At 40.3% G+C, this 17,667-nt stretch overlaps 2 protein-coding genes across 3 annotated transcripts in view; both read left to right on the top strand.

Annotated features, from left to right (window-relative positions):
* Positions 1 to 8,037, top strand: part of RSBN1 (round spermatid basic protein 1) — a 49,594-nt gene extending 41,557 nt beyond the window's left edge. Inside the window, exons 5-7 of the mRNA XM_056139120.1 lie at positions 3,221 to 3,388; positions 5,417 to 5,525; positions 6,455 to 8,037. Of these exons, the coding sequence (XP_055995095.1) occupies positions 3,221 to 3,388; positions 5,417 to 5,525; positions 6,455 to 6,928 (751 nt within the window). The 3' untranslated portion in view covers positions 6,929 to 8,037. The remainder of the gene's footprint in view (positions 1 to 3,220; positions 3,389 to 5,416; positions 5,526 to 6,454) is intronic.
* A 5,270-nt stretch (positions 8,038 to 13,307) lies between these two features.
* PHTF1 (putative homeodomain transcription factor 1) overlaps positions 13,308 to 17,667 on the top strand; it is a 48,427-nt gene continuing 44,067 nt past the window's right edge. Inside the window, exons 1-3 of one of the 2 annotated variants that reach the window (XM_056139121.1) lie at positions 13,308 to 13,508; positions 13,682 to 13,756; positions 14,398 to 14,454. In XM_056139121.1, the coding sequence (XP_055995096.1) occupies positions 13,712 to 13,756; positions 14,398 to 14,454 (102 nt within the window). In that variant the 5' untranslated portion in view covers positions 13,308 to 13,508; positions 13,682 to 13,711. The other variant, XM_056139122.1, reaches the window with a different exon arrangement.

Genomic DNA, 17,667 nt, shown 5'->3' on the forward strand with positions numbered 1-17,667 from the left:
CATTCTGTGCCTGTCTTTCTCTTTCTGACTCATTTCACTTAGCACGATACTCTCCGTGACCATCCACTTATAGGCAGATTTCATGGCTTCATCTTTTCTAACAGCTGCATAGTATTCCATTGTGTAGATGTACCAAAGTTTCCTTAACCAGTCGTCTGTTCTCGGGCATTTGGGTTGTTTCCAGATTCTGGCTATTGTGAACAGTGCTGCAATGAACATATAGGTGCAGATGTTATTTCTACTCTGCTTTTTTGCCACCCCCGGGATATATTCCCAGAAGTGGTATTGCCTGGCTCATATGGAAGCTCAATATATAGTTTCTTGAGGAATGCCCATATTGTTTTCCAAAATGGCTGGACCAGTGGGCCTTACTACCAACAATGAATGAGAGTCCGTTTTTCCCTGCTTCCGCACCAGCACTGGTTGTTGTTCTTTTTGATATGTGCCAGTTTCTGTGATATAAGATGATGTCTCATTGTTGTTTTGGTTTGCATCTCCCTGATGATTACCGATGTGGAGCATTTTTTTATGTACTTTTTGGCCATTTGTATTACTTTGTGTAAGTTTCTATTCATTTCTTCTCCCCGTTTTTTGATGGGGTTGGAGGTATTTTTCTTGTAAAGTTCTACCAGTGTCTTATATATCCTGAATAATAACACCTTATCTGATGGATATTGGGTAAATACTTTTTGCCCCATTCGGTAGTCTCTCTCTGTATTTTGGTTACCATTTCTTTTTGAGGTGCAGAAGCTTCTTAGTTTAATATAGTCTCATTTATTTGTTTCCAATTGATTGGACGGTGGTGTTTCATCCTTAAAGATGCCTTTAGTTTCATTGTCATGTAGGATCCTGCCTACACTTTCCTCCATGTACCTTATGGATTCAGGTCTGATATTGAGGTCTTTAATCCATTTTTTTAAAATGTAGGAGTATTGCTGTTTATTCAGCCATTGATTAAACTGATTGAATTGGGCATGAACTCTTTTTTTTTTTTTTTTTAACTGAACCACCATGAGCTAACAGTTACAAAGCTTTCATGTTCAGGATTCAGCCGTGTAATGATTGAACACCCATCTCTCCACCAGTGCACACTTTATACCACCAATGTCCCCAGTATATCCCTCCACCCCTATCCCAGTCCTCATTCTGCCTTCATGGCAGGCAATTTCCCAGTACTCTTTCTCTACTTTTGGGCATTGTGTTTTACTTGAATTTTCCCACACCATTCAAACCTGCCTGCCAGGGGCAGGTGCTAGATCATTTATTGTCCATTGCTCATTTTGAATATCTTGGGTGCTGCGGCTGTGCACTTCTGGAATCCGAGATTGTAAATGGTTGAGTTCCAGAGACATTTCTGTAGACCAATAGACTAATCCATTTTGGGATTCTGTTAGGTGTCTCTGGACTAGGGCTGTTGGTTTGCTAAGATGGCACCCAGAGGTACATTGTGGGTGTGACAGCCAGACCATCGAGTGGGCAGGGAGCCAGGGAGGGATACCCCGGTGCCTCAGCCACCATGCGGCCTGGAGATTTCGTCTTAGAACCTGCATACCTGTGCCTTACTTGTGGAAGCTCTTGGCCATTGGGATTCCATCTGGAGTAGGTGCAGAGACTGCTCCTGCTCCACCTGGGGTGCTCTGGTGAAATTGGCTTGCTATAGGGCCCGGAGAGATCTCTGGCTCTGTGGTGTCTTCTGGGATTCGCTGCTGTGTCTCTGGCTTTTGATCTCTTTTGACATTTATTTGTGGGTCACTGAAGCAAGGCCAGTAATAGAGTTTACAGGATGGAGCTGGAGTTGGTTCATGGGGGTGACTGCCAGTGCTCCTGGCAGTATTGGGAAGTGTGGGGAGGTAGCCCACCCCAACTCCATGAAATCTGGAGATTTTAGTCACAAAACCCGCACACCCGAATTTTCAGCAGATCATATCTTGGTGAGGTCTTTCCTGCGATGGTGGAGACAGACCAGGATTATGGTGACGATTTTGGATTGTCGAAGCAAGAGGGTGCTAGGAGTTCTACTTGGGAAGGCACAGGTGAACCTCCCCACCTTCCGATTTACCCCAGTCTGTTCAGCCATGTGCAGGTCCGAGGTTAACTGTGGCCTTTGATCTTTTTTATGATTTATCTATGGGTCTCTGAAATAAGGCCAATAAATGATCTTGCATAGCTGAGCCAGAGGTGGTTTGTGGGTGCGGCTCCCACATACCTAATATTTGGCCATTTAATTTCTTGGTAAACTTGATCCCAAGTTGTTGGGGTCAGGTCAGAGGCAAGCAGCAATTTGGGGGTATCAGGAAGCGTGAAGGCACTACCAGGCTGCTGATACACTTGCCCCGCAGGTACAGATTTACCTTTTGGTGGCCTCATACCCCCGGTCTTTAATCCATTTTGATCTGACTTTTGTGCCTGGAGTTAGAGGTCTGAGTCCATTGTTTTCCAAGTAGTTGTCCAATTTCTCAGCAGCACTTGTTGAAGAGGCTTTCCTTGTTTCACTTCACATTTCTTGCTCCTTTATTAAAGATTAAGTGATCATATATTTGAGGGTGGTCTGGAGTGGTAGCACAGCAAGTAGGGTGTTTGCCTTGCACACGGCCGACCTGGGTTTGATTCCTGTCCCTCTCAGAGAACCCGGCAAGCTACTAAGAGTATCCTACCTGCGGCAGAGCCTGGCAAGCTCTCCGTGGCATATTTGATATGCCAAAACAGTAACAAATCTCACAATGGAGACATTATTGGTTGCCTGCTCAAGCAAATTGATAAACAAGGGAAGGACAGCGCTACAGTGCTACGTATTTGAGGGTCTGTGTCAGGGTATTCAAACACTGTTCCATGGGTCTGTGAATCTGTTTCTATTCTAATACCATGCTGTTTTAATTACTGCTGCTTTGTAATACAGTTTGAAGTTGGGGAGGGTGATGCCACCCATCTTATTTTTCCCAGGGATTGCTTTAGCTATTCATGGGGGTTTATTGTTCCATATAATTTCTAGTAGTGTTTTGTCTATTTCTTTGAAAAGTGTAATGGGTATTCTTATACAGACTGCACTGAATCTGTATAATGCTATGGGGAGAATTGCCATTTTGATCATGTTAATTCTCCCGATCCATGAGCAGGGGATGTGTCTCCATTAAAATGTATTTTAGCAGACTTTTTTCCCCCACTTTACTGCTATTAACTTTGTGCTAACCCTCTTTTTACTTCACTACCAAATCAACTCTAGATCAATGAATGAAATAAAAAATCTCCAGTACCTACCTCGGACCAGTGAACCCCGTGAAGTCCTCTTTGAAGACAGGACAAGAGCGCATGCTGATCATGTAGGTCAGGGGTTTGACTGGCAGAGTACGGCTGCTGTTGGGGTTTTGAAAGCTGTACAGTTTGGTGAATGGTAAGTCCATTGAATTCAACTGTGGGATTGGTTAATTTCTTACAGATATGTCCTCAGTTAAAAGATTGGAGAGGGTCCAGGGCCATATGTGCCCCAAAGGTCTGAGCTTATACTTTGCCTGACACCGTATATTTCCATGTGACCTCCGAGTACCATCAGGACTGGCCCCCAACAAAAACCAAAAAATTAAAGATTTGGGATCTTTATTTATTTATTTTTTGCTTTTTTTTGGTCACACCCAGCGATGCACAGGGATTATTCCTGGCTCTGCACTCAGGAATTACTCTTAAAAATTGTGGTAAAATACTCAAAGCAAAGTAAGAATTGTAAATCCCACCAGTTAAGTGTACTATTTAGAGATAGTAAGTAAATTCACATTATTGCAAAACATAAGTCCAGAAATTTTTCAAATATTATGGAATTTTAACTCTGTGTCCATTAAATGCTAGTTTCCCTGTTTATTCTTCCCTTGCTCCTCATAATAACATCCTCGTAATGTTACTCTATTTCTATGAATTTGACCATTTAAAATTCCTCATATAAATGGAGTCTAGTATTTGTCTTTGTGACAGACTCAGTATAATGTCTTCAAGATTTATTATTATACCTTGTATAATTGCCTTCATTTTATCGCTAAAGATTATTCAGTTATGTGCTCCACATTTATCTTTGCTAAATAAATTATGCAAAGATGAGTATTTCTATTATATACTCCAAATATTGGGCTGGAGTGATAGCACAGTGGTAGGGCATTTGCCTTGCAAGCGGCTGGCCTGGCCGACCTGGGTTCGATTTCTCCGCTCCTCTCGGAGAGCTCGGCAAACTACCAAGAGTATTTCACCCGCACTGCAAAGCCTGGCAAGCTACCCATGACATATTTGATATGCCAAACACAGAAACAACAAGTCTCGCAATGGAGACGTTACTGGGCCTGCTCGAGCAAATCGATGAACAATGGGTGGACAGTGCTACAGTGCTACTCCACATATTGATGTATCTCATATATCTGTATGCTCTTGGGTTGTTTCCACTTTCTTCTGCTGTGAGCTTGGTTGTACAGATAGCTCTTTGCATCTTTGCTTTCGTTTTCTGTGTAATATACATAGAAATGGAATCACTGGGTTATATGGTAATTCTGTTTTACAGATAGAATCATGAGGAATTATTAGACTGTTTTCTGTGGTATCTGCACTGTTATTTTCAAGTGGGGCCTAGTTTTAATAAGCTCAGGGTTTTGTTAGTTTATGTAGCTCAAGAATTTATTAATTTATTTAAAAAAATGTTTTCTTCTACTGGGTGTGGCCTTTGTTTCACTCTCTTGGCTGTGCCCTCACCTCCCCATACCCAGGGACCCTTAGCAACACAGCTCTGCCGGGTCCTAGCACCCACATTCTCTGATACTCTCAGACCTGGATTGGTACATGAGTATCATTGCAGTGGCCTCTGGCCACCTGAGCATTGTTAGGTGGGGGCTCTCTAGGCCCTCCTTTAAAAACATCGACTCCTTTACTACCATATTTTTGTCTACAGGTCCTCTAGCAGTATTAGTATAGTAGTTCAGACCTTTTTTCCTTTTACTTAGGATTTTAAAGGTCATTTAGTTTCTCCATATTGCAGACTGGAAGGGTGATATTGGTGATAAACTGTTTTATTTTATCCTAATAGGGCATTATAGAGTGTCATGGAGATGGTAGGGCACACTGGTGAGAGGAACGAAAGTTTAGCAGGAGAATATTTGTTTTCGGCCATGGTTGTTTCAGTGTTGTAACTCATCTAATTCGTTGTTGCAGAGGGTTGAGAATGGGTGCCAGACTGCAGCTGTTCAAGCTCCTTGAGCCATCTCCCTGCTATGAATTTTCATTTTTTAAACAGCTTTTTGGAGGTGTTTTGTTTATTTTTAAGTTAAAGAAGCAAGTAACAAAATAGCTATTTGTGCTAGTAGCATTTCAAAAAATAGGAAAAGTGAAATTTGTTACTGTCTTTCATTGTGAGATGCTATTTGTTTACATTTCATTTTGTTTATCTTAGGAGTGACCAGCCTCGCATAACCAAAGATGTGATTTGTTTTCATGCTGAGGATTTTACAGATGTTGTACAGAGACTTCAATTAGACCTTCATGAACCTCCAGTTTCCCAGGTAATAATCTCTTGCTTTTCAAAATTGCACTCTAAGAGATACAAAAAATAAGAATCTGTCCCAGTTTTGCTTTATATTATATTTTAACTTGGATATGTATAATAAAAATTCTAACATTTCTAGTTGAAGACTTTGAATCGAGGGTGTTGAAAGTATTTAAAATATAAATCTTCTGGCTGAAGAGATAGCTAAGTTGGCTGAGTGCAATGCTTTGCATGCTGGAGGCCCAAGTTAATTCCATGCACCAAAGGACCTCCCTTGATCAGAGCCAAGAATAGCTCCTAAACACCACAGAGTGTGACCCCCAAAACAAAATACCCTAAACAAAATAGACCTTCCCATGCTGAATGCTTCAAATATATTTTAATCTTGGAGATGCCTGGAGGGCCAGGCTTCCTCCAAGAGCCCTCACTGATTAGTTCTTCTGAGCTGTTTCACTGAACCCCGTTGCACTGTGTGCACATCTGAAAAAGGTGAGGAAAAACATTACTGAGGAAGATAAAAATGTTGCCCTTGACTCGGGAACACAGCTTAGAGGTAGAGCACTTGCTTTGCCTGTTAGAGGTCCTGGGTTTGATCCCTGGCACCATAAGAAAGTGTAAAAGGTTGCTCTTAGGTAGAGCTATAGGTATTGATGGTTAGCTGCATGTTGAAAGACTTAGATGCTGTCTTTGACCTCTTGTCTATCACTAGAGAGGTAGTCCAGGGTGAAGAACATTTCTCAAGCATTTGAGCTGATTTTAAACTAGTGAATCACTTATTGGTATTGCTTAGCTTTAATTTGAGCCCCCCCCCCCCCGTTACTGTAATTAGCCTTGGAATTTGTATATTCTAATTATAATGTTGCTGATTATATCCTAATGATACATATATTTTTGACTAAATTATTACATATTTTAAAGTCTAATGCAACTCTGTCTTCTCCTCAGTGCGTGCAGTGGGTGGATGAAGCTAAACTAAACCAAATGAGGCGGGAAGGCATTCGTTATGCTAAAATTCAGCTATGCGACAATGATATTTACTTCATCCCTAGAAATGTCATTCATCAGTTCAAAACAGTGTCTGCAGTGTGCAGCTTAGCCTGGCATATACGGCTCAAACAGTATCACCCTGTGGTGGAAGCCGCTCCAAACTCAGAGAGCAATTCTAACACGGAGTGTAATTTCACTGGAAAGCGAGAGTTAGAAGTTGACTCTCAATGTGTGAGGATAAAAACTGAATCTGAAGAACCCTGCACAGAGATGAATCTATTGACAGCAGCTTCATCCTCCTTCCCACCTTCATCAGAACTGAACCTACAGAAAGACCAGATGACTCAGCCTATTCCCATTTTAAAGGTGGAAAGTAGACTGGACTCCGACCAGCAACACAATCTCCAGGAACATTCCAGCACGCCTGTGTGATTTGTACATATATCCAAACACATTTTTTAACTTTTTTAAATTTTGATGTGAAGTTATAGTTTTATAACTGGCTTAAGTTAAGTTTTATTGGAGAAATCTTGCCTATAATTCTATAAAGAGAAATGACATTCCACAAATGTCAAGCATATCTTTTTTACACAGATTATGCAAAGTTAAGAGTTGTATCTTATCCCGTTAGTACAGTATGTAATAGTGGGTCTGCTGCTACTTTCTGTTTTAAGGTGTGAGGCAACAATTCAATCTCTTCTTCAAATCAAAATGAGAATTCTCTGGAATAACAGATTCTTATTTGGTAAATTATTCAGGTCCCTTAACTTTATCTTGCCCTGTCTCTTGCCATATTTGCTGTTTTATGAAGACCAGATTTATAATTTAGTACTCGTGTCTTTATGGCATAAACTGAATTTCTACAGTAAAAATGGCTTAAGGTGGCAGAGAGAATACCTGTATCTTTATATATGGGCAAATAAGTTATTTACTTCCAAACATAAAAAAAAAAAAACCCAAAAACAAATAGTTTCTAAGGAAAATTCAGTGGCTCTCTGGTTTCTTAACAAAAGAGAAAGCATAGCACTTTCTGATCCAAGCTGTCTTTTTTGTATCTGTTATTTAAAGCCCAGTGAATATTTCAATTAAAAATATCTAAAGATGAATAGTTCTTGTTCATTCATTATCTACGGTTCATGAATCTCTTCTAGAATACATGGTAACTATGGAAGATATTTTGGGTAAAAGAGCTGAATGATACTCTGTTGTTCTGCTTCCTAGTATCCTCACAATTATGTGTGGATACTTATGCTTCCTCTATTGATCATGAGTATCAAACTTAAAAAATGGTATCTTTCTCATGAGGCTGCCATATTTGTGCATAAAACTTAGGAAAAACTACTTTTGTCACCTGGCATCAGTATTTGTGATAAAGACCTACTGTTGACACATTTCAGTTCACAGTTTTAACTGGTAAATACACAGATTTACTAATTTTATTATTTACTACTGCTCTGTGTTGCTATTTTCTGACAAAGAATGTAGCATTAGACTCATCCTAGAGTTTTAAGGTAGCCTCAGGTTTAGTGCCTGAGTATTAATTTTTTTCTTGAACAGGCACAGTTCATATAGCTAGTGTATTCTTATTATTTTAGAATGTTAACACACACTTTCACTTTCTCTTAGTTAAAAATACAGTAGGCCTTTTATTAATGGAAGAGTATTCCCCACACCTAAGACCTGTATCTACCTGGTTATAGTGCAATTTGGAGATTTTCTTTCCTGGAGGGTGAGATTTGGAATATTTACATTAACATAGGCAAAAAAAAAAAGATGCTGATTTATTATGTCTGTCACCATGAAAACTTGGCTGCATCTTTTGAAATATCAAATATGAATTTTCTCTAAAATATTCTGAAATAGGTTAAATCTTATATAAATATTACTTTGTGCAATATTGTTGTGTAGTTAAATGCATATTAGCAAAGTATAGGGGTCACTGTGTAAACCGATAGAAAAGTAAACATCAGCAAATACTGCAGTGATTAGTTAGAATCTGTATTATTCCTTATATATATGTATATGTATGTATTCTCTGTTACAAAGGATGAAGACAATAGAGAAACATTTCAATGTAAACCATTTATGAATTGGAAGTGATGTTGGTTTTAGTTCTCTTTGTAAATAAGGTAATTAGAATGGTATGAAAAGTAATGTGATTATTGCAGGGGTGTTTTTAAATCTTGGGTATAAATTCTAGGTAAATTCTAGTTTATCAAGACTAATTTTTAAGGAATCTGCCTTCAGGGGTGGTGGTGTCTTTTTTAATTATTTTGGGAGGGAGAGGATTAAACACAAAGTATATGGACTTGGGTTATTTCTTGGGGTTTTTATTTTTTCCCTGTCCAGAAGAATTTCATAGAGCTTTACGCTTTACTCGGCTGTGCAAAGTAAAATTCTTCTCAGGCAACAATTGCTTTTTCAAATAATCATGAATAAGATTGTTAAAGCAAAAACTTTAATTTTCCTTGTCTTCCAAGATCCAATTTTCCCATTTCCCACTTGCCATCCAGCAGATGCCATCTGTCATCTAAGCTGGTCATTGCTAATAAACAAGGAGACTGTCTCCTGACAGCCAGCACTGTGTTTAATCACTCAGGAACCAGCGGATCTGCAAAGACCTACAATCAAAAATAAATCCCCATTTTTCTTTTATAAAACATTCACCCTCACGTCCAATATAAACATATAAAAGAGTATAAAAATGTTTAAGATCATGTACTAATGAATTCATTGTATATTAGGATTGCAATAGAATGAAGAGAGAAACATTTAGCTAGTAATGTATCTGGAAACTGAATGTCCTATGTGAGTATTAGATTTTAATAGCATGCTTTAAAGACTGATGACTATAAAAGCAGCTTTCAAAGTTGTATCCTAGTTTAGTGATACAAATGATTGCAACTTTTCTAAATCATTAAATTACTTGGTTTTGGTGGAGTGAGGCATGGAGCAATCGGGCGTCTTCTGATTTGTAAAGTAGTGATGGCAGTGAAGTTGTAATTGAAATTTAAACTGAACTTCCTTTTTAGTATATTATTTGTTGTGCCAACTCTTTGAGATTACTTGCAGAATGTGGCTATAAGTTTTAGTATTTTGTGGAGCAGAGGGATCTTTTAAAAATGTATTGATGCAAAGGACCCAAGAAATGAATATTCCTAATTTAGTAAGTAAAATGCTTTTTCTGAAGAGTCTTCCTCCTACCCCGGCAGTCATTCTGTAATTACCAAGATGTGTTAGGAGTTAGGATTATGGCTCAAAGAGATATCCCAAATTCATAAAGCAATAATAAAATTCCTACATACTAGTTTTCCCCTCGAGAGTTTATTCTCTAAAAATGAATTCCTGTGCTTAATTGTACTTGTAATATGCTTGTTCAGTAGTCAGAATTTGTTTTACTGGTACTTTATTTTTAATTAAAGACTTTTTTGCAAGATGCCCTTTCTCCTTAGAGACACTTGGCATATCATTTGATTAATAAAACAAACTCATGTAGGAGGGAAAAGTGCTTGTTAAAGAAATTTAATTACTACACCTTAGGAGAAGCATCAGTCTTTATAGACTTAACATTCAAACTAACTAATTGGAAAAATTTGTTTTATTTCCCTCTATAAATGTTTAGAATGAAAGTTAATTTTGGAACAAGAGTCCAAAATTCAAGAAAGTCCTTAAGAATATTCTTGATCATTGTTTTCATCTGTATCTGCCATTACAAACTTACTTGCATTTTTACCTTTAGAATAGTTTGTGTCTAATCTGTTTTATCATTGCTACAGATTTTAAAAAGAACCTTTCACTAATACTTGCCCGAGGTTCATATTTCTGCTTTGTGTCTTGTCTTTTCAAAACAGGTAATAACTATATTTATTGGTCATGAAGTAAAAGGAGAAAATAAACAAGGCAGAATTTTTCCTTTAGCATATAAGGGACCGATCCTCATTTTGAAAGTTCGTTGCTTTAAAAGCAAGTATCTCTCCATGAATGACCTTCCATTTTCTTCATACACTTTTTAGGATCCACTTGTGCATGTAGTTGAGACCATTGTCTCTTAATATAGCACTTTTCAATTTTCTCTAAAGAAATACGTACTACTTCTATCACGTTGTAAATTTTCATGTAATAGTGTTTTCTGTGACTAAACTCCATTTTGATTGGCAGCTAAGACTTTTTTTTCCTGTGGCTTTAATTTATCTAAGAGGTCTTTACATATAGATGAAATGTATAATTTGCCTGGCGGACTATTTGCGTTGTGTGGCCTTAGTTTATTGACATTAACAAGTGTTTTAAAAGGTTTTTAATGAATAGTCTTAATCTAAATTTGTGTGAATAATAATCCTTTTAACAGTGCTTTTTTGTAGCTGTCTAAGTGTGTTAAATTGTTAAGCTATTTCTTTGTAAAATAGGACAATGGAATGCATAGTTTTTTTTTTCCTGTAAAGTATTTTTTTAATAAACAAAGTTTGATTTGTCCTTTACTGATGTTTCATGAAAAAAAAGTGCAGATGAATTTTAGCTACAAGGTACCTGTTTTTAAAGTATGACATGACACTCAGCTTTCTCTTTCCTCTTCTACTTATTTTTTATTTCTAAGAATATTTTTTTCTACAGCATTGCACTCCTGGCATTGCTCAGCTCAGCAGTGCAGGACCGCTGCTTCAGGGAGTCAGGGTGGTGCCTGTGGGGTGGGGGTGCTGACGTGCATGGCAAGGGCTAGAACTCAGGGCCCCACACATTTTAGCGCATAGCATGTACCACTGGAACCACACTTCCTGTCAAATGGGTTTTTAATCTGCTTGTGAGAACTCACATTTTGAGTTCTGGTGACATGGAGACTTTTGTAAGTGGATGCATGCAGTGTTTGTTTACAGAGTGTAGCGACTTCGTTGCCATTATTGTATTAAAAAATCATTTTTTTCTTAATTTTTATATGGATTTCTTTATAATTGAGCTAACTGCCCTAAATTCTGAGACTTTAGTTCTCTTAGCAAAGGGAAGTGGATGGGATGGGAAGGGAACTAATGTTCTTGAGTAACTGCCATGTACCAGACACTTATGGGAGGTTATCATTTAATTCACATGGGAAGGTAATAAAATGTACATAACAACAGGTGACAAAACAGTTATTTTAGGTTGAAGAAATGGCCCAAGATCACATTGTGGAGCTGGATTTGGTTCTGGTCGTAGAGTGCATGCTTTGGGGCCCGGGAGAGTATTCAGAGGCTGAGTGTGTGTTTTTGCTGGTGACCTGAGATTGATCCCCAACCCCCATGATGTTCAGAGCACTGTGAGGGTGACAGCCCCAGCATTGTCATGAGCGTGGCCCCCAAACAACAAAGCCCACTCTGTTAACAGTGGCTATTTCAGGAAGCCCCAGAAAGTTTGTAAAGGGGCTCCAACACTGGTTTGCAATTTTATTAATCACTGACGTGACTAATTTACTTGATTCTTGTTTTTCCACAAAATTCTCTAGAAAGACTTTTTCCTGGGGTGAGCAATGGAGTAAAATGATAATGTAATTTATATGTTAAGGTGTAGACCACCACTTATCATCCAGTATTTTAAAGTTAGCAGTCTTAAAACCTAGTAAAATCGTTAACATTTAGCTCTTGAGAAAGCAGAAGCTGTCATAAACCAGCAAAGGATAGAAAGAAAACTATTGCTAACAAAAAAAAAATCAAGACTGGGTGAAATTTAAGCTGTAGACTTTATTTTCATCTCTTTATTTTTCTCATCAGTAAAAGGGGGTTAAACTTCCACCTACCATTGGATATGAGGGGTTATAGGAAACAAGGTCTAAAACCCTTAGTACAGCGGGTAGGATACTTGCCATGCAAGTAGCCTGCTGGGTTTGGATCCTTGGCATTCCATATGTTCCCCAGAGCACTGCCAGGAGTAACCCCTGAGCATTGCCAGATGTGGTCTAAACACCAAAATTTAAAAACCCACAAAAGCCTTACATAGAACATCACATTTCATTGCATAATTATGGTAGATTTGATAACTTAGGTGAAACTTTTTTTCCCCCCCTTTTTTTTAAAGGCTATAAACTTTGGGGCTGGAGTGTAGTAAAGCCGGTGGGGCGCTGGCCTTGCAAGTATGGTTCCCCAGGAGTGATTGCTGAGCAGAGCCAGGTGTAACCATGAGCACAGTTGGGTGTGGCCCAAAAGCAAACATCAAAAAAGGCTATAAACCAGTGTTAGGACTTAAAAAGACAGGTGGTGATTATATTGTGAAATACTGAGAATTTTTAAAATGGTAGTCCAACCATAACGTGTTAGTTTTAGTAGACCCAAATACTGCCTTCGTCAAATTGAAGGGTCAGTGTTCCATAGGTTCCATATATATGTGTATGTATATATACACACACATATACATATATATTCCATTTCAAGTTTAAGTTTATATATATATGTATATAACGGTCTAAAACCTCAACGCTAGCCATCCGTATTACAGGGCGCAGCTAAGTTGTCCTTTCTCCTGACCTTGCTCTCAAGCGGTTTGAATTCTTGACCTACCGGCGCGCATTTCCCAGGGGCTTGTCCGCTCCGGGGCCACGGTTGAAGCGGAGGAAGCCCTCCGAGTCCCGACTGCGGCCTCTCCCGGCGGAGACCTTGCGAGCTTCAGCGCAGCGCTGCCCACGCCGCGGGCGCCGACGGGGCGTGGCCGGGTGGGGCGTGGCGTGGCCGGGCGAGCGGGGCGGGGCCAAGCCCGGAAAGCGGAAGCGGCGGCGGCGGTCGGGGTCTGCGGCCTGCGAGCGACCCTCCGGAACGCCGGCCGCCCCCAGCAGCAGCGTTCGGGGTGTGGCCCGCGGCCAGATCCCCCCGCCGCCCGCGCTCGGCTCTCGGGGGCTGGTTTCGGCGGGGCCCGCGAGCCGGCAGAGGTCGGGCGGCCTCCGCCGTCTCCATGGTGACGGCCCCGCCGGCGGCTCGGCCTCGGGGGAGGATGCGGCGTGCCGGGCCCGGCCCGGGCCTCTGAGGAGGGTGGGAGCCCGGGCTGCGGGCGGCAGCAGGTGAGGCGTCCCCGCCCCCCCCACCCGCTCCTCGGGGGCCCGAGCGCCGGGCGGGGCGGGGGCCGGTAGCCGGCCCGGCCAGGCGGACGGAAGCGGCGTCTCGAGTCCGACCCGCTCTGGGCCAGGAAAGACCTGCGGGCAACCGACTCACCCGGCTTCGCCGTCCCTTGCAGTGACATTCCGTTCTTGGGCCGGAGACGCAGATGGCCTCAAATGAGAACGATGCCATATCGTGGTACCAGAAGAAGGTAAGACCCGTGTTTCTCTTGTAGAGCCCCCTCCCCGCCCCGAGCGTCGCAGCCTCGCCGTGCGCCCCCTTCCCCCCCCGCCCCCCCCCCCCGGCCCAGCCCGCGCACCCGGCGTGGCGACGTCCTGATCCCCAGCGCCACCCGTGCACAAGGCCTATTGAAATGCAGTTCTAGAGTCCTGAGTGAGGTTTCTCCCAGACACCTCGACTGGCCCTGGCTGCAAACCCAGTGCCCCAAGGAGCTTTGGAACTTGGTCCCTGCTCAAACTGCCTTTGTTTTATTATTAGTAGGAATGTTTTAAAACTCGAAATCTGCCTGCCCTGTTCAGATCAATGCCCACAGCAGCCTTCATAAGCAGGCCTGGACCCTACTGACATTTCCCTTAAGAATAGAAAATATCTGGGAAGGTCAATTTTTTTTTTTTAAACGTGATGTATTTGGGATGTTGCTTTTAAATCGGCTTTTCAATCTACCGAATTTAGAGTTTTGAAGGAGTAGTCCATTCGAAATATTGATTTATTGTAACGGAGAAGCAAACATTTTCCATGTGGCTTATTGATACTTTATAGTTATGTGATTTTTGTGAGACTTTAGTTAAGTACAAGGATTTCCTGACTTCAATAATCTGCTCCCTATTTCAGATTGGAGCATATGATCAGCAGATATGGGAAAAATCAATCGAACAGACTCAGATTAAGGTAAATTGATTTATTTGCTTCTATTTTTGTTTTACTGCATTAGTGTGAAAAGTAAGCTGTGCTTAATTTTGGAAAAATGTTCTGTAGTTAACTGACAAGCATACCAACCACAGCTTGCTTTATTTATTAAAGTTTATAGAAGACAGCCCTGTTGTTATAAATGACAAATGAATGTCCGTTTGGGCTGGAGTGATAGCACAGCGGTAGGGCGTTTGCCTCGCGCAGCCTACATGGCCGACCCGAGTTCGATTCCTCCGCCCCTCTCGGAGAACCCGGCAAGCTACCGAGAGTATCTTGCCCGCCAGGCAGAGCCTGGCAAGCTCCCCGTGAAGTATTCGATATGCCAAACACAGTAACAACAAAGTCTCCAATGGAGACGTTACTGGGCCCGCTGGAGAAAATCGATGAACCACGGGAGGACAGTGACAGTGACAGTGAATGTTCCGTATAAGTGGAACTGTAGCTATTTTGGTCTGTTTTATTTAGTGGCATTGCGTACCTTGTATTTCTGGAGCTTCATCGTTTTCAAGAGAACCTGGATTATGCATTTTATATGGACTTTATATATGGATTTTAGTGCATTCAGTCCCCTTCCTATTTTCCTCTCTTCTTCCTCCGTTGTAACTCAAATAAAAATACACCTATGGCCTGAAACCCTTTTGCAGTTATTGATATAGAATATGATCTTAAGTTTTTTAGGTTCTTAAACTTTTTTTCCCACTGCTCTTAAAATCAGGTGGACTCTTGGGTGATTATTTCATGCTAACTAAGTGACCCAGACAAATGTGCAATTCAGAATGTCAGTTTATTACTTTATAATGAGAAGGAAAATGGAGAGTTAAATAATCTAATGTTCCGTATTTGGGTTGTGGGGTCAACGAGTATTGGTGTGGGTGGAATGAGGTTGTTGTAAATTAATCATACTAAAGTTACTTGGTTAACAAAAGTAATTTGATAGTTTTGGAGACAAGGAAACATTATAAGAACATGCCTTCCCCTGAAAAAATACCTTTGGATTGACTTGAAACCTTAGATCTATTTAGGATTCAGGATCTTTCTTACTTTGGAAAGTGCTGAAGAATGTCTGGTAGATTCTTGTCTCTGGATCTTTTTTTGGGAGGGAGTTTTGGAGCACATTGGAAGTGCTCAGAGGCTACTCCTTACTCTGTACTCGGGGTCTGCTCCTGGTGGTGCTTGCTCCTGACGTTGCTCAGGGAACCATGTTGTGCTGGGGCTTGAACCTGGGCCTCCTACACACAGAGCATTCACTGAGTCTATTGAGCCATCTCTTCAGCCTTTTGTCTTTGGATCTTTCAAAGATTTGCTGCAGACTATGAATGTTTTCCTTTCTGTGGATATCTAGGTACAGCTGTATAGTTCAGTTTATTTCTAAGTCACATTCATACTGGTACATTTAAATCTAGTAAAACTATATTTAACTAGTTCTTTTTTTGGTGGGGGGTCACAACGGTGCTCAGGGGTTACTCCTGGCTCTGTGCTTAGGAATCACTACTAACGGTGCTTGAAGGGTGTGGGGGAATGACCATATGTGGGATGTGGGGGATTGAACCCTGGTCACCCTGTACTATCGCCAGCCCTCAGTGCATGCCTTTTAATTCAGCAGCAGCAATAAGAAAAGAAATGAAGGGGCCAGAGTTATAGTACAGTGGGTAGGATGTTTGCTGCTTTGCACATAGCGGACCCAGGTTCGATCTTTGGTATCCCATATGGTCCCTCCCCAGTACTGCCAGGAGTTAAAAAAAAAAGAATAATAAAAATTTATGGAACTAATAAACCAACATGCCGTAGTATTAGAATGTAATAAAAAGAACAATGTAGGGAGTTAAAAGTATCTTTTTAATTATATTTGGATCTTAGATAAAAATCAACAGTGGTAGTATGTGGTGGCGGAATGAATGTATACCAAAGTAATGTGATTTAAAAATCAATTGCAAATATTTTTAATACAAATAAAAGTAAAAAGTAAATATTAAAATTGGATCATAATATAATACACCTAGAAAATATATGCCCTTAAGTATTATAATTCAAAGACATACAATTTATAAATCTTTACATGCATTGTGAAAAGTAGTATGAATGCTTCCACAACCATTTATTGAGTTAACAGTATTTAAGGCATTTAGCTAAGTGCTGAACACTAGAGGATTAAGTATCAACAAATGTGAGTACGAGAGTTTTTTTGAGGGATGAAAAATCTGCTCCTTCAATTAGATGATAAGGTATGTAAAAAGCCTCAATAGGTGTAAATTGCTTTAGTCCTTGTTTGACTGCTTTCCTAAGAACATTAGATACTGTTCTGTAGCAGATGGAATTTTTTGGTGGGTTTTTAGTCAAAGGACCACATGTCTGTTTCTGAAGGATAGAGATAAGTAAAAAGAGAGACATTGTAACAAAAACTATGGAATGTTTCTAAAATACTACTTGATATCCTTCTAAGTGTATTAGCAAAAAGCTTAAATTGTCTAAGAAAGTTATAGTAAATCAAATTAGTATGTGAATAAGCTGGAAAAATAAAATAAGTCAAAATAGAGCAGGGAAATAAAGGAAAATAAATATTGTTTTCTTCCTTTTTTTTCTTTGCTTTTTGGGTCACACCTGGTGATGTACAGGGGTTACTCCTGGCTCATGCACTCAGGAATTACTCCTGGTGGTTCTCAGTGGACCATATGGGATGCTGGGAATCGAACCTGGGTTGACCGCTTGCAAGGCCCTACCTCCTGTGCATTCGCTCCAGCCCGTTTTCTTCCTTTAATAACACTTAGGGATGTGTCAGGTAGTAGACTGGGACTATGTCTACAAAATGATGAACAAAAACACTAGTTTTCCTTTTTAGTGCAGATTATAGATAGAAAAAAACAATAATGAAGGTAATCCTATTAATGAATAAAAATTGGTGTTAGAAATGCTAAGAAAGAGAACTATTATTTACAAGCCTCTATAACAAGGAAATGAACTTCAGCTAGGATGAAGCCTTCCCTATGGAATGTCACAAAGGAGATCTGAAGGATGGGTAACTAGGTTAAGAACAAACTCTAAGAAATCAGAAGAGGAAGTACATGTCCCAACTCATTCTGAGACCTGGAGGACCTGATCCACAAGCCAGATAAAGATAATAGCAAGAAAATCCTTATGAACATAACCACATTCAATAATTGATCACTTGACTTCTCGTTACTGATTGATTTGCTC

Source organism: Sorex fumeus, unplaced genomic scaffold (assembly GCF_029834395.1).
Source record: "Sorex fumeus unplaced genomic scaffold, SorFum_2.1 ptg000131l, whole genome shotgun sequence".
Lineage (NCBI taxonomy): Eukaryota > Metazoa > Chordata > Mammalia > Eulipotyphla > Soricidae > Sorex > Sorex fumeus.